The sequence below is a fragment of the Budorcas taxicolor genome, chromosome 2 (assembly GCF_023091745.1).
Source record: "Budorcas taxicolor isolate Tak-1 chromosome 2, Takin1.1, whole genome shotgun sequence".
NCBI lineage: Eukaryota > Metazoa > Chordata > Mammalia > Artiodactyla > Bovidae > Budorcas > Budorcas taxicolor.
Window position 1 is genome coordinate 107,158,464 of NC_068911.1, and position 16,438 is coordinate 107,174,901.

General features: G+C 42.6%; 1 protein-coding gene across 1 annotated transcript in view; it reads right to left on the minus strand.

Annotated features, from left to right (window-relative positions):
- MGAT5 (alpha-1,6-mannosylglycoprotein 6-beta-N-acetylglucosaminyltransferase) overlaps positions 1-16,438 on the minus strand; it is a 232,726-nt gene that overhangs the window by 22,766 nt on the left and 193,522 nt on the right. The window contains exon 14 of the mRNA XM_052663956.1: positions 7,643-7,759. Coding sequence (XP_052519916.1) covers positions 7,643-7,759 — 117 coding nt within the window. The remainder of the gene's footprint in view (positions 1-7,642; positions 7,760-16,438) is intronic.

Below are 16,438 nucleotides of genomic sequence, written 5' to 3' on the forward strand. Positions count from 1 at the left end.
ATCAAAACACAGTGATCACGCATCACAGAGATTTCAGCAAGAGGTCCCAGGAGGCTAGAAGGTCAAAGCCAACTTCTGCTAAAATGTTGGGCTCTTAAGATCATCTATGATTCTAGCAAGCCAAGACTGAGGGAGGACCAAGATATGGCAGATGTTCTAGAGGGAGCAAGTAGTGGGAGATTAGACTTGAAAGAACTAGGATCATGGAAGCTAATGAGCTAGGCTCGAAAGCAGCTCACTGAATTTCCACAAAGGACTTGAGATTTCTACCCTAAGGGGCCTGGACTTTATCAGAGGGTGCAAATAAAGCAGAAGGTGCCTCCCTGGGGTGGGGGAGGCAATCTGATCAATATTGTGATACCTGATGGAAGGGAAAGAAAAGTGGGTTGGAGTTCTGCACTGCCTATGCCAACGTTCTGAGGCCTGTGTCTTCAGGGGCAGCCGTCTGGCATTATTAACCTGAAATGGACATTACACTTGGGAGAAAATCACCAGTAATCCAATATTTTACAGCTTCAGAGAACCCAACAGCAGTTAGCACGTTCACCACTTCCCTCCTAAGTCTGTACTTGCCTATCTCAAATCTACAGGGTGGAAGCCTGGACAAAACATCTGTGAGGTGAAGCCTGATGAAAATGGGAAATTGACAGAGAAGATACTCATCTGCGGGAAGCCAAGCAGTTGGGCTCAAGGCATATTCTCCCGTTTTCTGTGTTGATTCATACATTACATTTGAAATCTTCATTATCTATCATTGTTACTTTCATAACGTGTCTTTGCATACACAATTAGATGACATATCACACAGCCATTGCTGCCCACATCCACCCAGAGAGAGCCAAGAGAGGCAGAGTCATAAGTACTGTCATACCAGGGCAGGACTATTCTGCAAGAACTGAGGTCCTTTTGTCCCTAGATAGCTCATCTCAGACGAGCACAAAATTCTTTAACTGACTTACATCTTCCAAGCCTGCATCCTTTCATCCCAAGCTTTTGCACTTGCTGTGCCCTCTCTAACCCAAACACAGTCCTTTACACCCAATGTATACTTATTATTTTCTTTTAAAGAATATTTATTTAACCAACCTGTGACTGATTCCAGAAGCTTTCTCTAATTGGCTAGAGAATATGTCTCCCCCCATGTTTGTGGGAAAATATACGGAGGAATAAGAACAACAACAAAAAACATATAATAGAGGACTTGGCATATCAGTTTCATTTATAAAGGGATAAGAGGGTTTCTAGGGTGAGGTAAACAAACAGCAGTGGGCATGTGTCATGCCACCAACAGATCCCATGTGGTAGGAAGCATACTAAACACTCAAAGGGCATTCCTACAACATATTCCAAAGGGCATCCATTAGAAATGAAAGTGAATTAATTCAAGAGCTCATGCGATGAACACAGAAAAACGGCTCTTCCTATGTCACCCTACCAACCAAACCCAGGTTAACCAAAGGGATGCCGACTCATTACCTGCTCTGTGGCCAGTTCACTGTTCTAAAAGATAAGAAACCAATTTTCCTACAAAGGAAGAGCCAGAAAGGAAAGAAACTATATTCTTACGCCATCTCTGCCAGTGAGTCCCATGAGCCATCCTGCTGTGGATGGGAACAGGGTCCCTCTGTGTGGGAAAGCTCTGCAGCTTAAGAAATATGTTTTGTGTGTGTGTGTCAGTGAGACAGAGAGAGAGTTTTCTGCATAACAGTCCTTCAGGGAAAGTCAAGGCTTCTTTGGGGGAATGGAAGGAAAGGGAATGTGAAACCACAGTGACTGAGAATCCCAAATAGGGCCAGTTATGGAGAAGCAGGGGGAGTTGTTCGATCATCCTGCCTGGTGGAAGAAGGACTGTTAGTCATGGCCACAGGAAGGATGCCTGCAGACTGCACCATGCAGTCCCTCCTGGCCTTGGAAACTTTCCCTATCCCCCCACATTTTCCTTCATTGTCTCCTCTTTACCTTTTTCCTTCCTGTGGGATTTCCTCTCTCCTCTAGCATTAGTCAGTGTTCTAAGTCAGAGTGTGGATTTCTATGGGAACTACAATCTGAGATCAGTTAACCCCTGCATGGCCCCACCTGACACGTGCCTTGGCACCAGTATATGGTCTTAGCAGGCAGAAGACCACGGGTTGAGTCTTATCTTCTCTATCTACTAGGTAGAGAATTTTAAGTTAGACACTTCATGTAAGTTCTCTTGATGATTTCAAATGTAAGACAGGTCATGCCATTCCACTGTTCAAAACTACCCATCATACTTAGAATAAAATCCATAATCCCTCTTTAAGGGGGGATTTCTTAAGGGCTCTGCAGCCTTTCTCTTCAAAGGCTCTACACATTCTGGCTCCTCTGGAATCCCTTATGGTCCTCATTATTTCCAATAGGAAGTTGGTCGTCTTTCATACTGTTATTCCCCTGAATGTAATAAATTTTTCTCTGGCTACTTTCAAGATTATTTTCCTTATCTTTCATTTTTGGCAGTTCAGCTACAATGTACCTAACCGTGTTCGTCTCCATATTTATCCTGCTTGGCCTTCACTGAGCTCCCAGGATCTGTAGGTTGATGTCATTCATCAATTTTAGAAAATTCTTAGCCATCGTCTTTTCACAAATGTTTCTTCTGGTCATTCTCTCCTCTGAGACTCTCATCACACATCAGTTGGGTTGTTTGATGTTGTTCCACAGATCTCATATGCCCCCTCTCTTTATCTTGTTTCTCTCATTTCAATAATTTCTACTGACAAGTCATTAAGTTCACTGAATTATTTTCCTCTGCTGTGTACATATGCTGATAAATCCAGTGAAAGAGTTCATTTCTGATACTGTCTGTACCTTTGGTTCTAGTATTTTTTCATTTTCCATTTCTGCTTAAATCCCCCATCTGTTCACATACGCTGTCCACTTTTTCCATTAAACATTTTAATATATTTGTCTCAGCATTTAAAATTTGCTGTCTGATAATTCCAACATCTGGGTCATCTCTGGGTCTGGTTTTATTGACAGAGTCCTCTCTTAATGATGCATCCTGTTTTCTTGCTTTTTTGAGTGTCATGTAACCTAAAACCTTGTAATTAAATATGAGAAATCTTGGTACCAAATTTCTGACACATTTATAACAAGCTTAAGGGCTATAAGAACTCACTGCAAATGGTGATTGCAGCCATGAAATTAAAAGACGCTTACTCCTTGGAAGGAAAGTTATGACCAACCTAGACGGCATATTCAAAAGCAGAGACATACTTTGCCAACAAAAGTCCATCTAGTTAAGGCTATGGTTTTTCCAGTGGTCATGTATGGATGTGAGAGTTGGACTGTGAAGAGAGCTGAGCACCGAAGAATTGATGCTTTTGAACTGTGGTGTTGGAGAAGACTCTTGAGACTCTTGAGAGACTCTGGAGAGTCCCTTGGACTGCAAGGAGATCCAACCAGTCCATTCTAAAGGAGACCAGTCCTGGGTGTTCATTGGAAGGACTGATGCTGAAGCTGAAACTCCAATACTTTGGCTACCTCATGCGAAGAGTTGACTCATTAGAAAAGACTCCGATGCTGGGAGGGATTGGGGCAGGTGGAGAAGGAGACGACAGAGGATGAGATGGCTGGATAGCATCACTGACTCGATGCACATGAGTTTGGGTAAACTCCGGGAGTTGGTGATGGACAGGGAGGCCTGGCGTGCTGCGATTCATGGGGTCGCAAAAAGTTCGACACGACTGAGTGACTGAACTGAACTGAACTGAACTAAGGGTTATAATGACAATTGTTTTTGTATTACACTCATCCCTTATTTTATCTCTCTCACTCTCACCGTTTCCTTTACTTCATTTCATGCTGTTTTTCTTTTAAAATTTTATCTTAATAAACCAGTCAAAATACTAGTTTCTATCCAGGCCCTACTACTTACTAGTTGTGCAATTTTAAGTAAATTATTTAATTTCTTTAAATCTTAATGTTCTTATCTGTAGAATGATTAAATGAGATAAGGCTCATAAAGATGTACAGAGAGATTCTACATGTGTAGAAAGAGCTTCTCCCTACATATCATCCATTATAATTACCACTCCCCCCCCCGCCCCCCCAGTTAAGTGGCCTTAGTTTAAAATTATTTAAACAAATCTGTGTTGCTTAAACCACCAAGGGAAAGGGTTTTAAAACGTGGAACAGTAGATGTTCCATGGAGTGAACAGAGCCTCACTTAGGAGTGGACAGAACTCGGCACCCACTCAGTGCTGTATGTGTCAGGCATTCCTGTGAGATTTCTGTCTGACAAAAGGGATCTATTAGCTACAACGTTTTGAACTTTATGATCCAAGATTTTCTGTCTGTACATTAATTTTCAATTATTCCTCTTTGAGGCCATGCACACTTAACTAAGTGTTGTGGGTTGAACTGTCCCCCCAAAAAGAGATGTTGAAGTCCTAACCCTGTGAATGGGATTCTATTTAGAGATGCAAATAGATACAATCAAGTGAGATGAGGTCATATTGATTTAGGCTGTACTCTAATCCCGTAAGGGCTTCCCTGATGACTCAGAGGGTAACGTGTCTGTCTGTAATGCGGGAGACCTGGGTTTGATCCCTGGGTCGGGAAGATTCCCTGGAGAAGGAAATGGCAATCCACTCCAGTACTCTTGCCTGGAAAATCCCATGGATGGAGAAGCCTGATGGCCTACAGTCCATGGGGCTGCAAAGAGTAGGGTACGACTGAGCAACTTCACTTTCTTTTCTTTCTTTCTAATCCAATATGACTGATGTCTCGGTAAGAAGTGGAGAAGACAGACAGACACACATATGGAGACCATTTCGTGACGACAGAGACAGGGGTTAAAGTGTTGCAGCCACAAGCCAAGAACACCAGAAGGTGGACGAGACAAGGAGGAGCCCTCCCAGAGGGACTTCAGAGGGCGCATGGCCCTGCCAACATTTAACTTCAGACTGGAGCCTCCAGAACTGCGAGGGGATAAATCCGTGTTGTTTAAACCACCAAGCTGTGGTTCTTTGTTATGGCAGCTCTCGAAGCTAACACCTAGAGGACTCTGAGACTGAAGAAAAAAGAGCTTTCAATCTTTATGAGGAGGACCCTCTGGTGGGGAAGATTCAGACGTGCGGCAGACACTTGAGGCAGCCAGCCTCACTAGGCACTTCATCTCTCAGCTTGGCCACCAGAGGTCTGGGGAACTTCTGCCCTAAACTGTTGAGGCAGAGATGTTATTGTACACGTCACTGATGGGAAGCTCTGAGCAGTCACCCCAGAGCTCAATTAGTATATTCCCTCTAAAGGGACATGGACAACACTGGAATGCTCCTGTTCCCTGGAGATGTTCTTAGTAAGCTGAAACTGGCTCTTGTGGGGTACACATTTTATTTCTCAAAGGGGTCAGATGGTCCTTTACATGGCCAGCTGGTGACTCCTCCCAGGATACATGTCTTTCTAGACTCTTCCCCGTGACTCTCACTGTTCCTCCAACTCTTATCTTCTTGAACCCACATCCCAGTTTAGGTGTGCAGATCCCTACTCATCCTCTGAGACTTAACTCAATGCTGCATTCTCCTTATAAGAAGCAGAGAAGACACACAGAAAAACCTACAGTTACCAGAGGGGAAAGGAGCAGGGAGGGATAAATCAGGAATTTGAGATGACAAACTACTATATATAAAGTAGGTAAACAACAAGCTCCTATACTGTATAGCATAGGGCACTATATTTAATATCCTGTAATAAAGTAAAATGGAAAAGAATATGAAAAAGAATATACATATGTACCTGAATCATTTTTCTGTACACAGAAAACTAACAAAATATTGTAAATCAACTATGCTTCAATTAAAAAAAAAAAAAGCAGAGAAGACAGACCCTTCTCAATCTCTGGCATGTTGGTCTTGGCACCAAACATACTCTGCCTTAGTGTGTGATTTGCAAACATCTATCCTCACTCTCTCCATGCTTCCCATCCACCTGTTAGGTACATCATTATGCTGGGTCCTGAGAACACAGCAGTGAGACAGATATAGTTCTTGCCTATGTTGCTTATAATCTAGTGAAAATCAAGACTATCACTAACAAAAATAAGAATATTATAGTATTACAATGGCTGTGACATACAAACAACCTAAATGTCCATTGATGGAAGAATGGATAAAGAAGACATGGTATATATATTACTTACACACACACACAAAAAACATACCCTGGAATATTACTCAGCCACAAAAATGAAATAATGCCATTTGCAGGTACATGAATGGACCAACAGCCAACAGGTGAAGCAAGTCAGAGAAAGGCATATCATTGTATGATAGCACTGATTTGTGGAACCTAAAATACAACACAGATGAACTTGTCTACAAAACAGAAACAGACTCACAGACACAGAGGATAGACTTGTGGTTGCAGGAGAGGGCTGGACTGGGAGCCGAGGCTAACAGACGCAAACCATTACACATAGCATGGACAAACAAGGTCCTACTGCAGAGCACAGGGAGCTATATTCAATATCCTGTGATAAACCATAATGGAAAAGGAATATGATCAAGAATTTATACATGGATAACTTCACCACTTTGCTGTGTACTTGAAACACAACTCTGTAAATCAATTATACTTCAATATAAAAGAATACTATGGCATATGTGATACTAACCCTGACTTCACGTGTGCGTGTGTGCTAAGGCACTTCAGCCATGTCCAGCTCTTTGCCACCCTATGGACTGTAGCGTGCCAGGCTCCTCTGTGCATGGGATTCTCAAGGCGAGAATACTGGAGTGGGTTGCCATGCACTTCTCCAGGGGATCTTCCCGACCGAGGGATCAAACCCATGTCTCTCATGTCTCCTGCATTGGCAGGTGAGTTCTTTACTATTAGAACCACCTGGGAAGCCTACTGGTTTCATACGATTGACTAAATGTTCATTGTGATGCTGACACTGCCTTTAAACACTTTATATTCATTGTCTCATCGAATCTTCTCAAGCACTTGTAAAGCAGATGAAACTATCCTTCATCAAGGATGAGGAAGGTTAGTAACTCAGAGGTTAAGTAATTGCCCGAGGGGGTGCCGCGAGATCCTAAGTGGAACAAGCCTCCTTTATGTTTATGAAGTAAGCATCCCCTACAGTGGTTCAGAAAGTGCTGTGCATACAGTAGGTATTTAAGACATGATGGTGAACTGATCAGGAAAAGTCCAGAGAAGTTAGTTTCTTATATAAAATTCTATAAGATGTATAGGTAGAAAAGCCAAATAAATAGATGCTATAGAAAAACATTTCCCAGTAATTCCTTGATTATTCCTTATCCTGCTAACTTCTTTTTTTTTTTTTTGCAGGGGAGCAGGACTATCTTTTATGATCTTTAGGAGAGCTACATAATTAGGTTGAAGACTCAAGTAACAATTCAAGCTTCTATTACCGTACATGGGACCCAGGATTCGTGTCGAAAGATCTGCAGAATCCACACTCATTTGGACACCAGCTCCATTTCCATGTCATAGAACATCCACCAAATCCGCAGGCCAGCCCTTTAGCTGGGCTGTTTTCTAATGCCAGAGTTAAGCCGACATGGAAATGTTCTAACTACTCAAACAAAGGGCTGGGATGCTTTCCACACCATCTCATTCACATTACCAATGGAGAAGATGGAATAAAAGAAACAACCTTCTGACTTAAAATCGCTTTCACGGCATCCTCGACCTCCTCCTGATTGCCAAGGTCAACGGTCCAAACGTGTGGCCGGCCAATGAAAACTTCAGCGTAAGGATGCTGCGACGTCAGCTGGAAAAGGAAAAACAGAACCTCAGTCTCACAAACGCTGACTTTTTTCAGCCTTCTGTGCCAGGTGAAGTGTAATGCTTTTTATGATTCAGAGTCGGACTTGTGTAGGTAACGAGTCATTTTCTGTTCTTCCTCCTGACGATGGAAACCTCCTAAGCACCCTATAAGCAGGCGTGCAAGCTAACTCGCTTCATTTGTGTCCAACTCTTTGCAACCCGATGGACTGTAGCTTGCCAGGCTCCTCTGTCCATGGGATTCTCAAGGCAAGAATACTGGAGGGGGTTGCCATGCCCTCCTCCAGGGGATCTTCCTGACCTAGGGACTGAACCTGCGTCTCTTGCCTCTCCTGCACTGGCAGATGGGTTCTTTACCATTGTGCCACCAGGGAAGCCAAGTCAACCCCATAAGCAGATGATAATAAAAGGGGGAGCGCTCCATAGCTTCTCTGTTTTTGACCTAGCAGGACATCCACTGGGCCCTCCTAAGTCAGGACTGGATAAGTATACCCTCTGGATTCGCACGCACAGCACTGACAGGTTCAGGTAAGGAAACCAAGGCTGTAAGGTGTGCCCGGCTGGTATCACCCTTAGTGCCTGTGAGTGCCCATCAGGTTCACATGGAACATTTAAAAAGATACATGGGGACCTCCCTGGTGGTCCGGTGGCTAAGACTTCGAGCTCCCAACTCAGGGGACCTGGGGTTCAGTCTCTGGTCAGGGAACTAGATCCCACATGCCACAGCTAAAAGTGTGCATGTCACCATTAAAAGACTGTGACAAGCAAGATGTAACATAACACAACAAAGATCAACAATCCCGAGTGCTGTAACTGAGAGCTGTCTCGAGCAAAGAAAAAATATTTTTTAAATTAAAAAATATATATATTAAAAAAATAAAAGACATATAGCCAGGCTGTCTTAGACCCTCTGGGCCTGGATCCTGGGCACTTTAGAGGGGATCCTAGGAGTCTAGGGGTCCCTGGAGAGTGAGATGTGCACCATGGCCCTGCCTGAAACCCACAGGGCAGCTCCAGTGATGTCTGGATACCATACCATGAATACCCTTCGGGAGAAAGAGTTACAATGTCATAACTGGGTGATGTGGAGGCTGTTATAAGTGGCTGTTCAATCCCTCAAATCACACCAAGAAATAATGAACATTATTTCCTCAATTATATCCCAGCCCTGAAAATCACCTGGATGGAACTAGTATCTACTATACAATACTGGTTAGGACAGATAAGCATAATAAAATTACAGTAAAGTCATTACAGGTTTTAAAGTCATAGAAGGACACGTAATGGCACATATGAAAGGCGACAAAAAGAGAAACAAGAAAACCAGAAAAAACAGAATTTTTGGAATAATCATCAGCAGAACATTGAAACCATAACAGTCATAAAGACAATTTGTGATCAGAAAAGCAAGGAAAGGCAGCTTTTGTTCTAAAGGAGGTTTTATTTTAAAGACAGCAACCGAAGAGACCCAGAGGAAGACTGGTAACTCTCAGTTCTTGAAACATCCAGTTTTTAAGAAGACTAAATTTACCCCTGAGACTTATCCCCGCCTTTATTCTTGTATCCCTATAAGGGTGTGATATAAAGACAGCATTCTAGACCCTGTGAGCACATGCTCAGTTCTTGGGTTGGTGAGTGCTTTCCTAGCCCCTGGCTGAGGACCAAGGATGCCAGACGCCTTGAGATGGGATAACAGTCCTGCGTGGGGCAGAGCTGTCCACTCCCCACAGGCCTTCACATGCCTCCCAAGTTCTCATGTGGGTTCACAGAATCTACTCTTTGGCACAATTTGAATACACACTGAGTTTTCCAGGAATATAACTGCCATGTAAATCAAAGAACCTTTGTGCTCTGTTTTATTTGAATTTCACCAACGAGTCATTATTGTTTCAGAAAAATCATGGCGTAAAGTCAATGCCACGCAGAAGCTCTGGGTCTCCAGGACAATGTACCCTAACTAGTCCATATTTGAAGCTGTCACAGTAATGCCAATTGTGTATATCTGCGTATCTATGTGTAGGCACCTTTCTATTTAGCTTATCTTTCCTGATGGCAGTTATAAGCAAAAAGGGCTGAGCAGCTTCAACTCAATGTCTTATTCCTCTTAAATACAAACATATTCACTGCAAGGAGGCATGAGACACCATTGCTGCCTTCCAGTGTGCTTTGTGGGTTCAGTTCAGTTCAGTCGCTCAGTCGTGTCCGACTCTTTGCGACCCCATGAATCGCAGCACGCCAGGCCTCCCTGTCCATCACCAACTCCCGGAGTTCACTCAGACTCACATCCGTATGGTATAGCATTTCTGGACTATGAATATACAAAATATCTTTTACCTTTTTGCAAAGTATTTTCATTTCTCTTTCATATTAGAGTTAGAGAATCAGCCTTTTAAAAAATTATATATGTTAGCAGGGCATATTATTTATGAATTCATTTCAGGACAGAAAAGTAGATGTAATAATACACTTAAAAGAAGGGGCGGCGGGTTCTCTCTTTCCCTTCAGACCCCTGTATGCTCAGAGGACTGGAGGAGTCAATGGGAAGCTCTCCATCTTGCTTTTGACCACTGTTCTTTGTGTCTTACCACATGAATGATGTGCATGCAATGGTTGGTGGTGGGGAAGGGGGGAGAAGATAAATTACTGGGCATCCACGCTGAGCCTTCGCTGGCTTCCACTCATACGCTTCTAGATGCAGGGATCCTAGGTTTTATTTTCGCCTCCTCTGCCAGAGTCACGCTTCTTGCCAGCCTGCAGTTCCCCATCCATCTGACGTGTACCCTCTTCTTTTTGCTCATCTGTGTGCTCAGTGAAAGAAGGAGAGTGGCTGCAGGCTCTTAGAGCTGGGGGAACATCCTTTTCTTTTTTTCAGCACATATTGTAGATTGAGCACTTATCACCAAAGCCCCTCGTTGGGCCAGGCACTCATCACCCATGCATTATTTATTTATCAGGTTTCCCGTGTTAACAGCGAGGATTCTCAGGTTTAGAGGGGTTTACAATTCCTCAGGACTATATAGCCAGAAAGTAACAGAGCCGATTCAACAGATCCTTCAACAACTTTTGACCTTTTGACAAAAAAGGAAGATGACAATTTTAAAAGATGGTCTTGAGTTCTTAAGACAAAGACCAAAAGAAGCTCAATGTAAACACCAGCCTTTTCATCATTTTTTAAAAACTTGCTAAAAAAAGAAAAATTACAGGACTGAATGTATGTCTGTATAAGACCTTCCCTGAAGCTGAGCAAAATGTCATACCATTTTCATTTTGTGACCTGGAGAACCAACTAATTAATTCTTCCAATTGAATCAGGGTAAATGAAAATTGCCATCAATGTCACTATTTAGCAGTCTATCTCCCCTCTGCCTCTTAAGGTCCCTGCTTATTTACAAGGTTGCTCTAGGTACTTAGAAGATACGAAATGCTGAGCCATTATTATCATGTTCATTTACATTTATGGAGGGTTACTTAATTTTATGAGTAAGGCTTTCTGTGATGTGTTATTCCCCATCTGAATGTTACATTCCTCCTTGTTAATTTATTGAGAACCATCTGGTTTGAGCTACTTCATTGTATATCCATTAGTATGTTTACTGAAGTATATAGTTTGTAAAAGTCATGAAAATCTTATTAACTATGAGACATTATTTCAGAGTGGCCATTAAATCTCCAGGAAGAACATGAGTTCTCTTTATGGAAGAGGAAGCCCTGGAGCCAGAGAATTTCCAATGGTTTACAAAATGTCAGAATAATGATAAAAAACCTGCTAATATGTTTCCCAATATAAAGATTAAAATACAATCCATAGTACATTTCAAGTATAACTTGAATGAACCACACTATACTTAAGGCACATGGAACTTCTCTTCCTGAGTATGTAGAGCGTGGTTTTAAAAAGGGGTCCAACGAAGGGGATATCGGTTCAATCCCTGGCTGGGGAACTAAGATCCCACATGCCTCAGGGTGATGGAGCCCATAATAAGGTCTACAGCCCGTGTTCCACAACAAGAGAAGCCTGCACACAGCAAATAGACAGAAGCTCCCGTGCAGCAACAAAGAGCCCACATGCCGCAAGAAAGGCCCAGAGCAGCCAAAAAAATAAAAATGGGTCCAATGCAAAACTAAAAACAAAGCTTTTTCCCCACTAAATACAAAGAAAAATTTAGACTTCTCTTCAAATGAAGGCAAAGAAGAGACATAGATACAATTTATATGGATCAATTGTTGCTTAGCTCAGAAGATTAGCTAGGGCACAAAAAGATGGCTATGTAATTATATATGCTTCGGTTAGAATTTTTCAATTTGTTGAGGGGAAAAAAATGATACCTTCTAGGGATTCCTGACCCTTAGAAATCTGTTCAAGTGTTGATAGCTCTTTCCCAATTAAAAGCATCTTTGGTATATGTGCTGCCGAAGTGGACACTAAAAGCATCTTTGATCAGGGGGATTCTGTGAGCTGAAAGAGCAGAGTGCGGTAGCCCACATGCCCCTCAGGTCAGGTTCACTGGCTCCTCTCAAAGCTGAGTCATGTCGCTGGCCATCAGCCTGCTCTCTGCACTGTCTCCAGCAGAGAAGGAAATGGACATCAGATGGAACCTGCCTTCCTGCATAAAGCAAAGTGACCTGCTTGGGGTTTCCCTCCAACTCATCAATGTTCATGCTTCTCAAACTCGAAAAACCCACCTCTTCTTTTCCTTTAAAGCACAGCTCCTCCACCAGCCCCATCTCACCTAACCCAGCCTACCCACCCCCTGGCAACACTCCAAGTTAACTAGCCTTCTTTAATGTACTCGGTTATTTCCTTATGCATTCCCATTGATTAAGCATCATTCTTATCATGCTTCCAAATCAGTCTGAGCTCCTGGGAACAGGAAATGTGTCCTGATAAGTTCCCCTAATGTAGTGACTTAGTACCACAGATCCTGTGGGGATACAGTGAACATCCGTTAGCTGACCTCTGCATCCCAGCCCTCCTGTGGGGGCCCATGGCTGATGGAGTCACCTGTGGGAGGTCACTCATTGAGCAGCTATTGAAAGGCTCTGCCAGTGCCATTCTAACTGGAGTCTCATTCCAGCACTGGTCGGACTATGTGAAGGAACAGGAGGAAGCAAATGCCTGGGTGGCAGCTCCAGCACCTATTCCCTTTTTATGCTGTGAAGGATGAAAACCCTCTATCATCTCAACAGAGAAGTAAATTACTAAAGGAACGCAACTGACAGGATGAACACCCTCAGCAACTGCAGCCTGATCTGATCTATGTATCATCACATTACGTCACATCACACACAGGGAAAGGGTTAGACTGTGTTTAAGAGGGGGCCTACATTTTTTTTCCCCCAGGAAAAAGTAGTCAGTTGCAACACAGTGCTATCAAAATCTTCATGAATCAAAATTTAAATTATTATCTAATTCTAATGATCTAGAAGGTACCAATCTAAAATACTCTTGATAACTCATTTCCCAAAGGCTTGTTATAGAAACTGCAATAAGAAGAGATGGGCTTCTTTGCTTTCCATGCACTAAAAAAAAAAAAAAAAAAATCAAGATGACAGAAAAATCACCATTAGAACACCACTGTAATAATGGTTGTAAGCAAGATCTACTGACACATGGTAAAAATAAATGGTCAAAAGTTGGGGGATCTACAACAGGCTGAAGGGTAGAGTGGGGAGGGAGATGGGAGGGAGGTCTGAGAAGGAAGGGACATGGGTGTACCTATGGCTAATTCTTGTTGATGTATGACAGAAAACCAGAAAATTCTGTAAAGCAATTATCCTTCAGTTAAAAAAAAAAAAAGTTGGAGGATATTTGCATGGTTTCAAAGAACTTCCCCCCAAAATAGAAAAAAACTAGTAACTTCACAGTGGAGAAAAGCTGGCCAACATGACCTTGACCAAGTGATCAAGGTTACATCATCAGTAATAAGACACTGACATCACTAACCTCCTGATATGATACACTGAGGTCCCATCACTTCTGCGGGATTCTTGCCAAAAATGTCTAACCTCAAACTAATCAGGAGAAAACACCAGTCAAATCTGAACTGAGGGACAGTGTTTAGAATCCTTGACTGGTACTCAAAATGTCAGGGTCGCGAATGACAGTAAAAGACTAAAGAACTGTCACGGATTGGACGAGACTAAAGAGACACGACAAGCAAAGCCCACGTGCGATCCTGCACCAGAGAAGGGATATTAGTGGAAAAACTAGTGAAATCCAAACAAAGTCTAGCTTAGATAATGCTAGGGTACCAATGTTAATGTCTTGGTTTTGACAATGACACTGTAGTTTCATAATATGTTACCATTAGCGGAAGCTGCATGAAGCACATAACCAAACTCTGTACAATTTTTGCAACTTTTCCATAAGACTAAAATTATTTCAAAATAAACAAAAAGCAAGTTCCAACAATGCTGCTCATAGGTATATATACCACAAAGAACGGAAAGCAAGGATTCAGACAGATACCTGTACCCCCCTGTTCACAGCAGCATTATTTGTAACAGACAAGAAATGGAAGTAACCCAAGTGTCCATTAACAGATGAATGGATACATAAAATGTGGTCCAATCATACAATGCAGTACTATTCAGCCTTACAGAAGAACAAGATTTGGACACATGCTACAACAGGAATGAACCTTGAAGACCCGCTTAGTGACATAAGCCAGTCAGAAAAGGACAAATGCTGCATGATTCCACGTATACGGGGTAACTAGGAGAGGTAATGGAGAAGGCAATGGCACCCCACTCCAGGACTCTTGCCTGGAAAATCCCATGGATAGAGGAGCCTGGAAGGCTGCAGTCCACGGGGTCGCGAAGAGTCGGACATGACTGAGCGACTTCACTTTCGCTTTTCACTTTCATGCACTGGAGAAGGAAATGGCAACCCACTCCAGTGTTCTTGCCTGGAGAATCCCAGGGACGGGGGAGCCTGGTGGGCTGCCATCTATGGGGTCGCACAGAGTTGGACACGACTGAAGGGACTTAGCAGCAGCAGCAGCAGCAAGAGAGTTAAGAGACAGAAAGCAGGGTAGTGGTTACTATTCTGTTCAGGGCTGGGGCAATGGAGAATGGGGCGTTATAGTAATGTACAGAGTTTCTGTTTGGAACAATCAATGTTAAAAGATAGTAGTGAGTGGTGATGATTACATGATATTGCAAATGTGCTGAATTCCAGTGAACTGCCCACTCAAAAAAGGTGAAAATCATAATTTTTCATTGTGTATAATTTATTGCAAAAAGTGGAAAAAAACACTGAAAATTACAAATAATTATCCAATTTAGGCAGACATAAAACTTCAGGTTTCCTACACTCAAATAAAAACAGAGGAATGATTTGATACCCCACACTTTTTTCCCAGAGCTCCAAAGTTTCAAAATCAGTCATAGGCTAAGGCACAGACGCCTAAATTGAGATGTTCTCACTGCTGGAGAGCATCTTTTCAAAGTTTTCCAAAGAATAAGTTCTCAAAGAATAAGACTGAAGGTTCCTGATCTGTGCCCTGGTGCCTCCCACAGCATGTGAAGTCCACTCACTCACCCCTCCAAAACAAAGAACTCGAATTCATAAATATTAGCAGAAGGAAAAAGCAGGCAAATATGCACACACGCACACACACATACATACACTCACTCACTGACTCACACAACCTGTTAACCTGTGTCAGAGGTTATCTGGGTCACAGGTGCATCTCTTTTCAGGATAATCTGTGGTCCCGCTGATCTCCCCCCATCTCCTTTGGCCCTTTCACCAATGATGGGGAGGGTCAAAGAAAAAGAACTCTCAGAATAATCAACTCTATTAACTAGTCAGCTGTCTGACTGGTAAAGAGTAATCATGGAAAATGTGCTTTATTCACTGGGGGCATTTCAGGAGCATTGTCCTATAAAGGTTTGAAAGTAGCAGAGTTGAAAACAGTATGCTTTAAAAACATGTCTGGGGGTCGGGGTGGGGAGGGCTGACAGCAGAATCATCCTTTTGTCCTGAATGATAGGGCACTGGGATAACTCAACACTTAAAGACTTCCTCCTCGCAAGCAGCCCGCAGAGCCACTTACTAACTAAATAAATACGAAATAATAAGAAATTGATCTTACTGTCCCTTGCACATGCTTGTTTTCTAAGCAGATATAGACATACCCAGCTTGGTCACTCACATGCACTTTTGTTTATTGTCCCAAATAGAATCCAACTGCCTTCAACAGTGATTCATTCCCCTCTGTGGATTTTCAAGGGAACCCCTGAAGTCAATTCAGATAAGGCTTCTACAAACAGTTCAAGCAACAGCAGAACTGCTTTTCTCAGGGTGGTGCTGGCCGACAGCTAAAATACCAGGCACACTATTTAGTCACTCCTGATACATCATTTCTCTTAAGGATGATGATTCTTTAAGGAAGGACCCCACAGCCCACTTTTTATTCCCCAAAGCTCATCACAGAGAGTAGGTTCTTTAAAAATACCCATTAATGATCCAAAAGGATGCATGCACCCCAATGTTCACTATAGCAATGTTTACAATAGCCAAGACATGGAAGCAATCTACATGCCCACCGACAGAGGAATGGATAAAGATGTGGTACACACATACAATGGAATATTACTCAGCCACCAAAAAGAATGAAATAATGCTATTTGCAGCAACATGGACGGACCTAGAAAGGGT